This window comes from Fundulus heteroclitus, chromosome 9 (genome assembly GCF_011125445.2).
Source record: "Fundulus heteroclitus isolate FHET01 chromosome 9, MU-UCD_Fhet_4.1, whole genome shotgun sequence".
NCBI lineage: Eukaryota > Metazoa > Chordata > Actinopteri > Cyprinodontiformes > Fundulidae > Fundulus > Fundulus heteroclitus.
In genome coordinates this window covers 21,341,292-21,358,684 of record NC_046369.1, presented here as the reverse complement: position 1 = coordinate 21,358,684, position 17,393 = coordinate 21,341,292, and the positions used below count along the sequence as shown (strand labels likewise).

Sequence of the window (17,393 nt, the reverse complement as noted above, 5' to 3'; positions counted from 1 at the left end):
AAGACTTTCAGCAGGTAACAGGAAGGCTGCTCAGAGAACAGCAAAGTTTCTTTATTTGACCTTTTTGAACTTTCAAACCACCTGTAGGTGGTTGATCTTGGCAGCCCATTTCATTCGGCAAGCTACAAGTGTTTATTATTCCCATCGGAGAAGTCCCCCATAGGTGAAATCTGCAAGTTGTAAGCCTTCGCAGCAACACAGGCTGAAAGCTCTCGCAGCCGGGGATCCCAGTTGATCCGTAATGTGCGGGTTTGTGGTTGATAGCTTACGTTGGAATATTGGTTTCCAAAGGGACAAATTGTGGTCCACTTTGTTTAAGGAGTACACAGACTACGTACTAATGCAAACTAAACTAGTTGCTAATGCATGTATGTATCGCTAATCTAAAGTGAGTTAAAAATGTTAACCCTGTTTACAGTGGCTCTAAAACATTTAGCATGATGTCATCAACTACTGGTTTAAATAATGAATACCACTCGTGGTAAGAATGCTACAAACGGTATTATTGGAATAATGACATTATAGCTCTTAAGGAGATACTGGAAGGGACAACAAAACTTCTGCTTCTCAACTAAAAAAAAAACACACCATCTCTTTAACGGGTAAACAAAGTAGGTAAGCAACAGACTCAGATTTCTAACAGAAAAGACTATGTACAATGAACCCATATTTAAAACACAATGCTGATATGAGAACAGGTATTCTCACAAGTGGCATCGGGTCTTAATGGGTTGAAGAAAAGCCACGGCCAATTAGGACCTCATATGTGCTAAGCCTTAAGAGTTGAATTAGCACAGATGGCCGTAGGTGCAGAGCCAATGAAAGCCATACGAGGCCTGAGCCTTCAGGAAGACAACGACTGGCCCCCAAGTCTATTTCTTTTAGTCGAGGGGCAATCAAATGTGCGAATCCGGACAGCAAGTACGGAAAAGATCCCTGTAAACCCCTTACGCTGCTATTCACAATGAGAGGCTCTTGTCCAACAACCTAATAAGTGTTTAAATCAAGTTGATCACTTCCCCACAAAAGGACAGCCTGAAGGGTTTGGAACTGACATTGATGCCAGGAGGGGAGCTGAAAATGGGGGTGGAAGAAAAAAAAAAAAAAATGAGTTGAGTGCCTCTCAGTCCTCTTTCTTGCTTTGACCGGATGGCTTTCACCAATGTTGAAGTACATAAGTGCTGCTTGGCGGCTCAGTGATAAAATGTGGAAACGGGGTTGAAGCGCCGCAGGGCATTAGGTCGGGGGGATGATGAGGGTAACACTCCCCCCCTTAAATGACCCTCTCTCACATCTCCCCACAAAAGCAACTGGCTCCTCTTTTTTGGATTCTTTTAATTAACACTTGCATTGAGGCTCTAAGCATTCAAGGGCTGATACAGGGAAAGAATTTTCTCCCTCTCTTACCCCCACCTCTCCTATGCCTCTTCCCTTCAACCTTTTTTCCCCTCCCTGATCTTCTTCTTCTCTCTCGCTCTCCCTCCATTCCTCTCTTAGTTTTTTTTTTTTGTTTTTTTTTTTTTTTTCTTATTTTCTAGAGTAGGCAGTGTTTGGATTAGGTGTCTGGCTGTGAGTGTGAGATAATTACCACTGACAGCTGCACCGAAGGCAACCACAATCGCAGCAAACCAAACCACCTCACACCAGCATGTGAGTTATAGAGGAAAGGGAGAACAGACAGACGAGATGGGTTTCAAAAGAGTAAGAAAAGAAGAAAAACAAGGCAGAAAAATACCTTTCTCACATGTTTGTACCAAGACCCTGACAGAGAACTGAGAAGCAAAAAGAAGACAGAGAAACAGCGACTATTGTGCTGCAGCCCTTCTGCACATGAAAGTCAGAATTTATGACTTTTGAATCGGGGGGAAAAATAAATTAACTACAACACCACCACTGTGATGATAAACGTGGTGAAACCTGAATATGATCATAACTGAATATTATTTTTTGAAATTATAAATAGCACACTAATATTGTTGTTTCGGCTGTGAAACGCTGAAAGCGTTGCACATTGGGCCGACATTGTGAGCGACAGGAACGACAACTGACAATCAGGTTTTTGGAGGTTGGTCAACATCAGAAAAAAAAACGACAACTAATTGTCAGGACAATAATTTATTGTACCAATTAACCACTAATACCACATTACTCGTCACCAATTAAAATAGTCGTTAGTTTGGTTACTGTGCAAAGCAACTGGCATTTCCTCTGGGTCTGAGTCCTGACTTCAGAAGTTAACAGACCTAAGAGTTTTCAGATAAAAATCCAAGAAGAGGTTGATCTATAAAGTTTTAAGAGGATGAAAACTTTATCTGGTAAAATATATATTAAAAAAATTACAATCGTTCCATTACAAGATAATATTTCATTACAGCTTTACGGGCAGTAATATAATTTTGTCCCCATTTTAGGAAACTTTGTGTTAGGCCTTAAGTGCATTAAATGGAAAAAATACATTTGCATTTATGGGATGCGTAAAAGCAGACAGAGTTTCAGAAAACTACCTCTTCTAGTAAAGATACAGTCAAGCAACTGAGGAGTAATACAAAAACCACATTAGAAGATAAAAGAAATTCAGTCGGGCTTCAGTTCTGAATGTCACCTGAAGGAGGGGGGTGGTGGAAAGGGGAGGCGGGTGATGGAGTGCCTGAGCTTTACTGCTAAACCCTGTTGCTCTGGAAACCACCAGGCCCTCCTCAATAAACCTTTGGTTGCACAGACGCCTATCAGGTAGAGAAGGATTCCTTTAATGCCAGCTGGGAAACGGAGAGAGGCGCTGCCCTACAAGGCAAGGCACCTCAGAGGCTCCTCGGCATTAATACATTAGCAAACACCATGAAACACTGCATAAATGTCAGCAATTACTGGCTGGGAGGAGAGGGGGAGATGCAATAAGGATATCCCACTGGCTGTCAGTCACCACAACAGGTGTGGAGGAGGCAGTGCCAATCAAAGCAGCTCCAATGAGATGAGGCGCGGCTGGAAGCGGACCAAGCTCGATCAATTCATCCCAAACAGACGAGGACGTTAGTCTCCCATTGGCCTTTCAAATCAGCTGTTGCACAGACCTCTGTCATCCTCAGCACTGTTCGGCAGAGCTTTGCCAAAGCCCCAAGAATCAAGAGGAATTTGAAGGCAGAGCTACATTGTGGTATTCGCAAATAATGCCAGAGTATTTGTTTTAATCTACTTGGAGTAAAACGAACTCCGTCAAGTTTTAACTATTGCAAAGTCCAACATACTTGCATCTGAGTGGGAACTTTTTCCAGTTACCATCAAGGCCGTTGTGATGCAGTAAACCCAAAGAAAATGAAAACAAATGCTAAAGTAAACATTCGCAGAACGACAGCGTTCGTCTTCTAGTGATCCTCTATTTGGCTTGTCAGAAAAAAACATTATGAACTGTTTTCTAGCGAATCCAGAAAGAAGTCGATGTTGGAACGGAAACCAAACAGTTACAGGGAGATTTTAGCATGTCGACAGCTAAACTTCAAAGGCTTTGAATGAGCTATAAGTCAGAGGCATATTAATGGCAAAAAAAAATAATAATTAAATCTCAAAATAAATACATTGGGATGAATTTGTAGGCATTAAAAAAATGTGAATCTCTTGCGAAAACAGCAGGATACATGAAAGCTACAACTGGCTGCAGATCTGCTCCAAATGAGCATCACTTGAACACGGCCACAGCAGTCAAGTCTAACGCCCCACACAACTGGAGTAAACTCTATAAACCGATCTTTTGTTCACTGCCAACTGAGCGTTATGCATCCTGATCCAATTTCAATCCTTCACCAGACCCTGAATAACTCCGAGCGCAATAAACAAAGAAAAGAGATTTAGTGGACAGTGTCAGACGGGATGATGCAACACATAACTACCAGTCTCGCTGAAAGATGAGAGTTTCCACAAGGCTTTTTTCCCTTTCATTCAGACAATATGTGACTTCGTTAAACTAAAATCACACCAACCTAAAGAACTTTCTCAGGAACCATGAATGACCAGCAGAACAAAGTGTAACTAGGAGCTTATTGATCAGCTGGATGAACTTCAAAAGGCAAACAACTCTACTGCTACATTGCCAGTGGCTTAATAAATGTATTTCCCAAAGCAAAGAAAATAAAATGATACCATGAATGAAATAAAAATGCACAATCAAATACCAAATAATTCCCTAGAACACTATACAAGATAATAAACACAGCCAGTGTGATATCTTTAAGACGTCTTAGCATATATAGCCAGTTAAAGTAACTATAACACTTTAATCCCAATCTCTCCCAAACATACATGGTGGATATTGGACTGATAGTTTTAGTTACCATAGAGTTAAAGTAACACAAAACAACCATAATAACTCCACCTCTAATCCAGCTGAAATATGTCAGCTTTTATTTCCAAATATTGTTGCTGAGACCCCACATGGGGTAGCGACACACTGACATTCAATATTCATCACCGGATTTAATAATGTTCGCAATAGAACAAATGCAAAAAAGAAAAGAAAAAAACATAGATAAAGCACACAAATGTAAGAGCACAGACGACCAGAGAAACATTACCTACTTGGAGAATAAATTAGAGTGAAGCAACAACCAAATCAACTTTAAGCAGGAGAATGTGTGAAGCTAAAAGTAATCTGGGGCCTGTAGCCGCCGTGTTTATTGGCCCAAAGCCCAAGAGATGAGACTGGGCTAATGAGCTAGACACTAACATTGGCTCTCCGCTCTCCATCCACCCGCTAGGCCAGCCAAGCCCAGGGCTTTCTCTGTTAATACCTTCAGACGTTTCAATAAGAGGGCTATGGCTAGTGCAGAGGCCATTATTACACTTCTGTCGCTCTCTTCTCTGTGCTTTTTTAATATCTTCTCAAACAAGAAAGAAGAAAAAAAAGACACTGGAGTTATGTTAGCTGGGGACCAGGCCTTTGTTGGCACAGGAAGCTCAAATTTATTCATGGTCTTTGGCCAATAAATCTACAACTAGGAGCTAAAGTCCACAGATAAAGAAAAACAGCAAAAAATAAAAACAATTGGTCACTTACAACAAGATACCCTTTTAAACCTTATACAATACAATATTCCTCATTTCCAAATTAGGAATAAAATAATTAGATCAAAGAAAGAAAGAAATGGAGTTTAGGTATTAAGTAAAAACACTAACATGGATTTGGAAAGAAACATCAGTGAAATTGTACATATGATGTATTTATGTCTTGGTAAATTATTTTAGATGGGGGGGGAGGGGTAGAGGTAATGATGAAAGTCTATATTCTCAACTTACAATTGATGAAAATAAAATGCAAAGGTATGACTTTTTAACTTTCATTTTATTTTATATGCATAAAACATATTTTCTCTGGCTTAACAGTTTGAATGAAAAGTAAAGGAGCGGGAACATGGCTCCTTCTCTACATTTATTGGCCAACCAGGCAAAGATTAATATAATTTAAATAAATAAATTAAGGTTTCCTTGCAGTATCAAATACCAATAACATTTTCAACGCCTTTCTCTAAAAGGGTTTTTGATTTAGTCTTTTATTTACTGACTCTAGAAAGGGGCAACTTTAGATCAAGAGCCATTTTCCTGCAGCCACTTCCTGACTTATAGCTAACGACACATTTTTGCTACTTAAATGCTATGTCTTATTGTCTTAGCCATTTTTAAAGAGGTTATGAGAAATGTAACATCTAATACCCAAAGAAAAATGTTAAATGTTTCTAGACTGATTAAATTAAGTATAACTTGAAAAAAAAAACCTACCTTATTATCTTTCTAGGGGATGCCACCTAGTGGAGCACCACTGATTTAAAAAAAAAACAAAAGAAACACTATTTATTAACTAGTATTTTTCACCACCAAAAGAAATATTCTCAGGTTATATATTGGATTTTTCTAAAATCCTAGTGTAAGATGTTGTTACAAAAATAAAACATTCTTAATTTAAGGTTTTTAAACCTAATTACATGGGTGTGGTATTTAAATGTTCTACGTTATTTGTGTAAAAGCAGTAGTTACAAATTGTATAAGACAGGACTGGGCCACATTAAATTCATTCAGTGGAAAATACATAAGATCAATGCATTTTATGGCCAGCGTTAACAATTGCATTTCTGTTGCAACCTGAGACTGTTTGCTGGTTAATCTCCATTGTAGCAAAATGCATTGCTTGGTGGTTGATGACTTTACAATTGACTTATCTTAGCTGTGACAGACAAAGAAAAAAGAAGCAAACAATTTTCTGTAAAGAACAAAGGCGAATATGCTTCTATTCTCAGCCCATGTGTGTGCCATAAAGGAACTAGTGTATTTGCTTTTACTGTTAATGCTTAAAAAGCTTAACAACAAGTCAGGTGCGGTATTATTCTCTCAGCTTGAGTGTTTGAAATAAGAACAATGGGTACCAGATATAAATAGCTTCTGTTCATCAAAACACTGGATACAATGAAACGGCTCATTCCTATTGATCATGACTCATATTACGATCTGTTTTTACTGCATAGGACACATGTGTCAAAGTATGGATTTAAAAGAAGGCAAAGTCAACAACAATACACCAAACCAAACACCGGCCGCGCAGATCTGAAGAGAAAACGTTAGCCGGGGTGTTAACCCGAGAATGTGTGCCCAGCGGCGTCTCAATGTGGCATGATAAACCATCCCAAACAATTAGCATGGGAACACATATGCTGTCAAAGAGGCGCTGAGACAAAAGGGGTCAGAGGTTCCTCGGCGTTCTGTATGGGTCTGACCTCTGATCAGCTTGACACTGCGCACAGTGAATGGCTGGGAAGAGCAACCGTGGGACGGAGAGGTCAGCGGGACTCAATGATGTGAGCTTTAATGTCCACAGATAAGGGACACAGGACGGGAACGGTCTTTGACATCTTAATTAGCTTCAACATCTCACTCTCGCAAGCTTTGAGACTGCAACGCGGAACTACGCACTCATCAAAATGGTCATTTGAGCTTCGATTGTAAATTTCAATTAGAAACACAGTGTTACAAGCCAATGAAAATTAGGTAAGCAGATATGGAATATTTATATTGCAAAGGAATTGCTTGTTTTTAATGAGAAATATGACCATATGCCCTAGGCATGGGGTGATTAGCTTGCATTTAAAACATATTTGTCCATTTCTCCTGGCAGCTGACTGCAGACTGGCTTTATCATTAAAGACCCTGGTCACTTAATTGCCAAGCGTCAGGTTGTTACGCCCTCCTTCTGCTATTAAGAGCAGTAGGACAAAAGGCTATAACATTCTGCACAATCAACACCTGAAGTCTACTACAATATTTTGCAGCGTTTTTCTCCATGTTTTCACGGATCAAAATCAAAATACCAAATAAACGCTTAGATAATGTTTTGCCTGGAATAATCAGTACATTAACTTAATCTAGTGTCAGTGCAAATTACTGCTCATTTAATGTCGTCACTGAAACCCTCAAGATCGTTTTATACATTTTGATGGTCAAGCTTTGCGTTAGTGCCATGAATCCCTGGTATCCTGTCCTGAAGCACATTATAACCATGTGAACATTACAGCAATCTATGCCTGAGAATGTTAGTGAAGGCAGATGAGAAGGTGATTGGCGTGTCCTACCCTTTTTGTTCAGGTTATGTTTCCGAGACAGGCCTTGCAACATTGTCAGAGACTCTTCACACACTTTGCATCAAGCAAACAGCACTGCAACATCAAAAGCATAGCCAGCACAATGCCACGAGGCTTTCTGCTTCCACCTGTTAAGCTGCTTCGCTACTGTTAAAACCATTTATAATCTTCTGATCCGTTTTCTCCATTTGATAACACTTTACACAAATCTGTTGAATGATCACAGAGAAACTCAGTCACCTTCCATTGTAAGCTGTTAATTAAAAACGTTTTTACTACATTGTTTTTGTTAAATCTTAGCGATTCATGACCGTCTGCATGCGTGGCTCTTACAGAATCATCGGACGCTGAGGCAGGCCATCCCTCCCACTGTTGATGCCGGACTGGGATGTTGGTCAAGTCTGAAATGTTCCTCTTGACCTGGAAAAAACAGAACATTTCAATTAAGTACAATATACCTGCAGTAGTCCTACTGTCAATGACACCTTTAGAGAAACTTAATTTAAAAAAAAGTCATAAATAACTCGACACTAGGATCTTCATCATTGAGGTTTAACAAGGTCATAAAAAGTCAAAAAAACGCTAAGATTTAAGTCCATTTACTCAGATGGCAGTTTTCCCAACCTACTGCTGTCGATTGCTGGTCAGCTGGCTACACCTTCTTCTCACTTACAGGACAGACAAATTTAGCTCTTTGGAAATATTTCTGGTTGTGGCAAAATATAAATTGTGTGGAAAAACTAACGCTTGGACACACACTATATGATTTTGATTTTCTCAGATTTTACGATTCTCATTCAGAGTAGGCCTGCGTCAGTAGGTCTGCTCAGACGGCCATAACCTAGAATGAGTCATGTGACCTAGAGCGCATGACTAGGCTAATAACATAGGATAATATTCTGTACAAGTACTTATAGAGCACTACTGAATAGAGGTGTGTTTATTCTATATTTTAATTTATGACTCAAAATCAGTAAGAAGTTGCTACCTATAGAATTGACTGCCGTCTATTTTTTGTATTATATGCCATCATATCAGCTACAATTTTTAACAATTGCTTCCTCTGCTGCTGCGATTTATGACCATTCTTCTGCTGCTCATCAAAGAGTCTTTAAGTTGAACAACAATGAAAGAAAACTGAACTTGAAGTACCAAGGCTCTACCTTCAGAGATCTAATGTCCTCCTTAGGGATGGGTACCGAATTCGGTACTTTAGGTACCAAACGAATCCCGTCTGTATCGATTCAAGTAAAATCAAATGGTCCCATGTTTTGGTACCTAAACGCATCATTGTGACACTGAGGGAGTGGAAGAGTGGGCGATTTTCCACGCTGAACACAAACACAGTATTGCACGCACCAAGAGTGTGATGACGTCAGTAGCCGCTGGTCCAGTGAACAAAGCATGGATGACAGAAAGCACTCGACAGTATGTCTCCACTCTTCAAAATGCGCTGCAGATTACACTCGCTGTAATATTTGTGAGACGAAGTACAAGGCCAGCGGCGGGAATACTTCTAATCTAAGGAAGCACCTGGTCACTGCTGCCAATTGAGCAAATTTCTCTCTATATTTGGCAGATTTTCAGACGTATCCAGCAACCTTGTTTCAAAAATTCAACAGGTGAAAAATATAGTGACTTTCTTCTGTTATTGGTGACTTCCTGTGAAAGCACTAATCACTCTGCAGTTACTGTCTTGGGCCGGCGAGTGCTGCTGTGAGCCTCTTCCCACTTCTCCAAGCGCTGTCTCACAGACAGACAGCTGCTGCCTTGTCCTGAAACTCACCCGCAGTCAGAGCAAAGAGAGCCTCTGTTCCCTTGTTGCAAATATCCCGCCAAAAAATGCATAAAATTGCAAATGTGTCCCGCCCTAATTTACATAAAATGTTTTTAATGAAGTTTTGTTTCGTCTCTGAAACTGTTGCACCATAACAATTCCCTGAATTTTATTCACATACTGCTTCAATCCCTTAAGTCACCTCGTTCACTCTGTGTGCCTCTGATAACTTGTTTTGGTTAAAAAATAGTTTTCTGTGGTGTGTATTAAATTTAAATTATTTAATAAGGTTTATTTCTAGATCCACACAAGTTTATATTTTGAGAAATAAATTTGTAAAATAGAAACATTTTGAGATTTTATTAATAAACTAACATTTATTACTACATAAAACACAAAAAGTATCGAAAATAGGTACTGTTCAGTACTGGTATTGATTCCCATGTACCGGGTATCGGTACAAATGAAAATGGTATCCATCCCTAGTCCTCCATAAATAAAATGGTAAAACGAACAAATCTAAATATTTTTCTGGACTCGTATCAAAAAAGAACAAGACAAGTGCTAAAGTTTTGTTTGACAAAACAAAATCCGTGTTATTTTGTTTCCTGTGGCTGTGCCCATTAATGTGCACTTCAAAGCAGGTGACAAAACATTTCTTAGATGTTTTGTTGAGAGAAATTACTGTGAAAATCTCCCCAAAGCAATATGCATCTAGTTCTGCAAATGAGACACCTCCAACTTACTCCTAGTCTACTTTTGTCCTTGTTTCTTTGTCCTTAACCATTTTTAAAGATGCAATGCTGGAACCAAATACTCAACTTGGACCCAATATTAAAACAAAATTATAGGACAATTTTCAAACTTCCTTTTACATCAAAAGGTTTGTGGCATCAACCATTGAACTTGAGAAGATAATTTGTGCTTTTGTCTCTACATGACTGGGCTACTGCGAGACTGCTGAGTCACTCAAACAGAGGAACTCATAAAACGCTTGTATTGAAGCTGCAACACTGGCTGCCAACTAGATCTAGGTTTCCTTTCAAATGTTTTGTCTAAATCTTCAGAGCTTCACAAGGAGAGGCTGCTTTGTATATTTCTGATTTCAGATAATCGCAGGCCATTGAATCAAAACCTTTTAGTGGTCCCCCACATCCGACTGATCTTTCCAAGCTGTTGCACCAAGCTGTTGAAAATTTGCTTTATAAATACTTTTTATAATTACTTTTACCTAATAGCAGTATACATTTCCACAGCTTAATGTTATTTTTGATTTAAATCTCTGATTATATTCTGTAACACTTTTAAGTTGTGATAATACTATTAAATGCTATCATACCTGTAGAGTCTCATAGCCTATTTATCTATTTTAACAATTTTAAAGAAAGAAAATAAGTTTCAATTAATTGTTTTTACTGGAAAATATTGCTATATTTGTTTGTTTTTTTTAAACAAATAAATAAACGGCTCGAATTTTACTAACTATATCTTGTTGAAAGGTTAAATGGGACATTAGGAAGGTGGCTGAGACCGGAGAAGGATAAAAAGACAACTAGAGGGGGAAAAAAAACATGGAGCCAGTGTTGTCAGCATTCCTCAGATGCCTCTGCTAATTCCCAGCAACAACAGCCACACACTCTGAAATGAACAGTATTTCTCTTCTCCCATTCATGTTCAGACCCTGTATCAGCATCACTTAATAACATTCCTTAGTTTTAAACAGTTAGCAGCCAGCAGCGGCTCTCAAACCAAGCGCCGCGTTACACCCTCCAGTGGGTTGTTGGTTTAAAGCCCTCACGCCAGCCGGAATGTGCGCCAGTCAAAGCAGATCAAAGCCCCAGGTTAGCGCCTGAGCTCTGATGACTGATGGTGGACTCTGGTGCGTTGGTTCGGGAGGATCCTGACATTCGGGCCCTGCGGGGCAAGGACACGGACGCTGAAAAAACTACCTTTTGTGGAGGAAAGATCCCTCCATGCATGGATCAAATCCTGTCTTTGTAACGTGCACCGAGGACAGAGGAGTCCTTTATGTACTCAGGGCCGATGCTCATGGAGGTAGAAATTTAAAGAATGCTACAAAGACAAAGGCAAATTGAAGCTACAAAGCAAGGAATCTGCAAAACAATGTATTAATATTGGGGACAAACAGTTCTTTTTACAGAATCTTGCCTTGTAATCACACCTGGGTATGAATATCGTTTTGTGGAGATGAGTAAATATTTTATCTGCGTTATCAATCCCTTTGAGAAAATATATTATATTTGTACGGAACCTGACAGATCGAAGCAATTTACAGCACAAACAAGGAGAGACGAACTAAAAGAACAATGATAAATGACTGGCACTGTCACTTTGCTTCACTCTTGTAATCCCACACCACACCTCTCCGAGTCCATCCTTATGAAGAGACGCCGTGGCCGAGATAGCAGGCCGGGGTCAAAGCGGGTGGCCAGTGTTATTACAGAGTGTAATATCTATGTTTGACCAGCCAGACTACAGGGATTTGACTGACCGGCTGGCCGGCCGATGAATAGAGGGGGGGGGTAAGGGAGGAAAAGGAGAGGCATAAACACTAGTAATGAAGAGGCTGCAGTCAGAGGTTAAAGCAGCATCAGAGAAACAACAAACTGACGCCCACCACAGAGAGAGCGAAGGTGAGAGGTGGCGGCGGAGCGGAGCGCAGACAGACAGCGGACGGCACCTGGCAGAGGACAATCTAATCCCGGCAATGAAAGAAAACACAGCTAAACACCCGGCCTGCCCACCTGAAACCACACAGCGAGGATATGCCCGGTCCTCTCCCGACACGTGCAAAAAAAAATATGGTGCAAATATGGGAGTTTGGTGCAACCATATGACAACAGAATGTTATTTAAAAAAAAAGAATTTAGGACAAAAAGAGAGCAGACCGATACTGCAGGTAAATTCACTTTTTTTGTTATACCACTGCAGATTTGTTTTTGTTACAAACACCATAAATGAAGCAATACTGTCTAATACTGCCCCCTGTCTACCAAGAGAGACATGTCAGAAGTAAGCCAAACTAATCAAACTGTTACATAAATCTTAGATCTGAAATGTCTTGGAAAAACAGTTTGAACAAAAAAATTATTTGTATAATATGAGGAAACTGTTTTATAATCAATACATGACTGGAAAACCATTAAAGGCTGGTTAAAAGTTTACCCTTATGCTTACAGAGGCTAAACCTTTACAAAAATACTGAAAGCCTAAGTAGTGCAAGGAGCCGTTTTAGGAGTACATTGATTAGCAACCTGTAAAATGCAACAAAAAAAAAAACAAAAAACAAAAAAACACAGCTTACAATGATTTATGGTTAGACTTAATGTGCCACTAAATCTTATTGCGAATGAAGAAAACTACTGAACGCAATTGGTGTTAAAATAAAAATCAACCGTTTTATTATTCTAAAAATTATTAGCATTTTAACTAAAAATAATTGTCAATTTAAATATAGCATTTTCAGACAGCAAAAGAAAAGAATTTAGTTACTATTACTTATAAATTGTAAATAAATAAACTAATAAATAAATAAACACTAATTATTAATTAGGAAAGGTTTAGAAGTCATTCTTTGGAGAGACCGCCCAGAGCTTCAACTAAAGTTTTCATTCGCCATGGCAAATTCTCCAGCAGCACATCTCAATGCAGTCTTCTCAGATTATCACGTATTTCTGCTGTAATTCAACAGGCATAGCAGTGAAATGGCCGTCATAAACATCAAGGTGCTGATCTCAGATATATATTACGGCGGCCTCTTTTTTTTTTTTCTTTTTCTTTTTTCCCAGCGCTGTATGTACGTCTGAGTTCTCTTCAACATAAAGGAGACTCAGCTGCTGGCCAATGCACCCAACGACAAAATTAACGATCCAATCCTTGTAAATGCCAATTGTCTATAATCCCTGGCTGGAAGCAAATCAAAGAGAAGGAAAGGTTTCCATTAAACAGTCACAAGCTCTTTCTCTCCTTCTCTCTTGTTCTTTCTCTTCAACCTATCTAAGCACCAGATGCCTTTCTTTCTTTTTTGCTTTCCTTCCAGCCTTGCTTTTCTCAGTCCCGCAGCCTCTGTCTGCATTCGGTCCCCTATGTCTCCCAGCTGCAGTGCAAGGGATGGGGCCCTGTGTGTGTGAGAGTGTGTGGAAGGAGGGGGGGGGGGGGGGCACTAGATGAGGGTAGAATCCCCAGTACAACTGGTCTGATCACGGACAAATCGAGACCCCGCAGCCATCCCTATTCTACCCGGTACTCCTCTGGCAAACATTTGCTCTGCAGCTTAGCTCTGGAGCTAGCCAGTAACAGCACCCCCCCCCCTTCCAAACTCTTGTCTGGTTATGCCAATCAAGAACCTTCACAAACTTTGGTTTAAGAGATGGAAAAGAAAAAAAAAAGGCTGAAGATGGCCACTGAGAGAGACGTAAAGAAAGACGAAATAGCAGAAGGAGGGATAAAGGAAGACTGTATGGCCAAAATAAAACAAAAGGAGAAGATAGGATACTTTCTTTGCCGCTAGACACAGACAGGGCAAGTCGGTAAAACTTAAGCTAAGAAAATAAGAAACTAGCAAAGGACTTGGCACTTTTGGAAAGCCGGAGGGGAGGAAAGGAGTCAGACGAGCTGAAAATGTTACAGTCTTTTTATGTCAGCAAAAAGATACTACTTTACCTATTTTTTTCATCTTTTTTTGGTCAGGATTTTCACTTGCCTTCAGCTTTATCATAAGAAAGAGTTACTTCGACCTTGTTGAGCTGGAATCCTACATAGCGTGAATATTTTTTCCCACTTCTTGGAAGCAGGGGGCTTCTTTCTGAGACCGTGCCTACATGGCCTACACATCTGATGTCTGCAGGTTAAAGTTCTAGGTCTCATTTTCTCAGTGGGGGACCTTCAGATGCCTAAAGACAAACATGTGTAAGGAAAAGACCACGACATGGAGGCCTGTTTAAGCCTACATTGTCCCTTCTCTATCCCCTCTTGCCTCTTACGGCACCCCCCACCAAGCTAACAGTCCTCGGTCTCTTTTCTGTGGCCGCGGCTCCCACTCCCACACCACATGGGCCCCTCCCCTGTGTTTGTAATCCCAGCAGAAACACTTAAGGTTCACAGTGGGTGCTCATCAAAACCATCTGCCTGAGAGGAGAGTGAAAGTACAAAAAAAAAAGAAAAAAGAAAAATGGAGATGATGAAATGAGGAGAAAATTGTAGAGTGCGAAAGAGGAGAGAAGGACGTCCAGGGAGGGAGGCGGCCTCCAGTTAAGAAGCTAGTCAAACTAATTTAATCAATTAGCACTATTACAAGCTCTGCCAGAAGCCTGATTATTAATCATGTGCTCTTCCACTGTACGGCGGGTCCTTGAATTAACCACAGTGGCAGCACAGAGCTCAACAGATGAATGGACAACTTTTACTTTGAGATTAAACTATAATTTTAGGTGTAAAACATGAAAACCACAAGGAACATTTAATTATTTTTTTTAAAAAGGCGCAGAAGGAGTGCATACGAACTAGATATGTGCAAAGAAAACAGCTGGTGACAGGAATCGGTCCATTTTCAGCTTGACTGGTCCTGAGTGGCAATTGCCACAAAAGCTAAATATTGCCACGTCACAACAACAACACTCTTCGGTGTGGAAGTAGTAGCTGATGAAGGCAGAACGTAAGTTATTTTCAGCGCTACTTAGGATGTTTCAGAATAAAATCAGAGGAACAGCAGAAATGTAAGAAGATATATTAAAGGGGACATATTGTGCTTTTTAGGTCTTCCTTTTCAAATTGAAGTCAGTCAGCTGTGGTCTATATAAAGCAGAACTGCAATGCTTTGGTCTGAATTTCTCGATAATTTACCCCCACATTCCGTTCCAATTCATTTTGGAGCGTAATGAATTGTGTGGGTTAAAACAATCAAACATTTTCTATTATCCACTTGCAGCTTCGGCATCCTTGAGCCTGGACTACAGAATCACTCAGAGAGATAAAAAGGGCAGATTTGAGTGACTGGTAAGCCTTGTTTGGCATCTCCGCAGGAAATACTGTGACTTAATTGTTCAACAAACGTGATAGAGAATAGAAAAAAAAACGAATAGCTTGAAAAATATGTCCCAAACAGAATATAAAGATATCTTTGGGGCACCTGGACAGACTGCATTCTAATTCTCTGCATTCCTAGAGACTCAAAGTACACAACAAAAAGTATCTAAGGTCTATAAAGTGGATTTTGCATGACATGTCCCCTTTAAAGGAAAGTAATTTCTAAAGCCTGGCTAACACCATGTGATTTGAAATTGCTTACAGGGCTTAAACATCACACTGTCCGAGCTGAATAAAATGAAATCTTGTTAACACCTCCTGTCTCACAGTATGACAGGAGAGACCAGACTGTGTTTTGGTGCTGAAGCAGACTCACATCAGCGTTATAATCTCAATGAGTGGGCAGTAAAGTAACAGATGTTTATTCTCTCAGTCAAATCAGTCTCTAAAATCACTATTTTTATGTGTATTTGCCACTGTCACGCCAGAAGTGGGACAGTAAAGGTATTTCTTATCCCATCCCAAAAAAGCAGGAGAGAAGAGGGAGAAAAACGAGCCAGCTACATTAGGTCTCTTAACTAGAAAAGGTCATGCTGCAAGACTTTCGCAGACTGCTTGATATTTGTCGCGAGCCGGTCGAGCAGTCAATCTTGTCCAAAACCAAAACCTATCTCACATAACGACCCCAGTTTGCATTCATGCTGTGAGACAGCCAGAGAGAGGAGGACTTCAGCGGATAACAGGAAGGGTGGAAAAGAGAACATCAAAGGTTTGTCTGTCCCAACCTCCATCACAGAACATGAAGGATTTGGAAACATTGGCAATTTTTTTTTTTTAGAAATCTCAAGATGAGGATCTCCAATCTATAGGATGTCCACACAGAGACAGACGTTATAGTGATGCATGATAAGCTACTCGCTAATATAAGATGCTAAAGAAATATCACGTTTGTTTTCTAAAATCTGCATCAGCAGGTTGGGTCTTTACGTAAAAACATGAATTTCCTAATTTAGCGCTGCTGATGAGTCCATCCGATTCTACTTTGCGACACCAGAGTTCTTGTCGTTTAATTATGAACGACATCTACTCAGGTCTCCCTTTGCAGGCGGGGTGAGACCAGAGCAGTAACGTATGTATGTGTAGTCAAGTGACGGTTTCAGCTCACAAAGACTGACACACAAAACACTCATCCGCACTTTATTGTCCGATGTTTCATAACCTTTAAACTACTTTCTATGCAGATAGAACACCCGGTGGATCGGGAGGGTGTTCTGCCGTCACACGGGGTCCTGGATGAGTAGCCATTAATATTTCATGAGCAGCCAAATCTACTGTTTAGTTTCAGATGAAGAAAATGAACGGACTTCTCGAGCGCTCCCGCATGCTTTGATCAAACAATGTTCAGTCATTTAAACCGCCTCTCCCCTCGGCAGAGACGGAGGAAGAAGGGGAAAAGACTCAGTGCATACAGGGAGTGGGGAGGAAGAGAGGGGGGGGGGGGGGTTGTACAAGACCACAGCTGGGAGAGTAATTATGTGCTCCGAAATGTGATCATTTGTGATGAATAATGAATCGATGGCAGAGATAGACTAGCAATGTTTGGTAAATAGAAGGAAAGCCGTGATATGGGGGAAATGAGAATCAGGTGCAATAATATTATGCAGGTTGAGCCTGCGGGTGCGTTACAAAGAACTTCTGTGCGAGTCTGCGTGTGTGTTTCACGGCCGGTGCCTGCATGCTACGTCGGCGGCGTCTTACCTCTTGTATAGTTTTGGAGCCGGGAAAATTGAGGCTGTAGTCCCTCTGAGCCTCGCGGTGGCTAATGACCAGCAGGAAGTTCTGATTTAGCGAATCTTGAAGGGCACTAAATAAACAAGAAGAAGAAAAAAAAAAACTGTAAAGCAAATTAAAACTAAAAGGAGGCAACACAGAATAATGACGTGAGGGGAGAGAAAGAC

At 40.3% G+C, this 17,393-nt stretch overlaps 1 protein-coding gene across 1 annotated transcript in view; it reads right to left on the bottom strand.

Annotated features, from left to right (window-relative positions):
* Positions 1-17,393, bottom strand: part of faf1 (Fas (TNFRSF6) associated factor 1) — a 79,816-nt gene that overhangs the window by 43,538 nt on the left and 18,885 nt on the right. Inside the window, exons 7-8 of the mRNA XM_012877883.3 lie at positions 17,194-17,299; positions 7,947-8,033 (exon numbers count right to left, since the gene is read on the bottom strand). Of these exons, the coding sequence (XP_012733337.2) occupies positions 7,947-8,033; positions 17,194-17,299 (193 nt within the window). The remainder of the gene's footprint in view (positions 1-7,946; positions 8,034-17,193; positions 17,300-17,393) is intronic.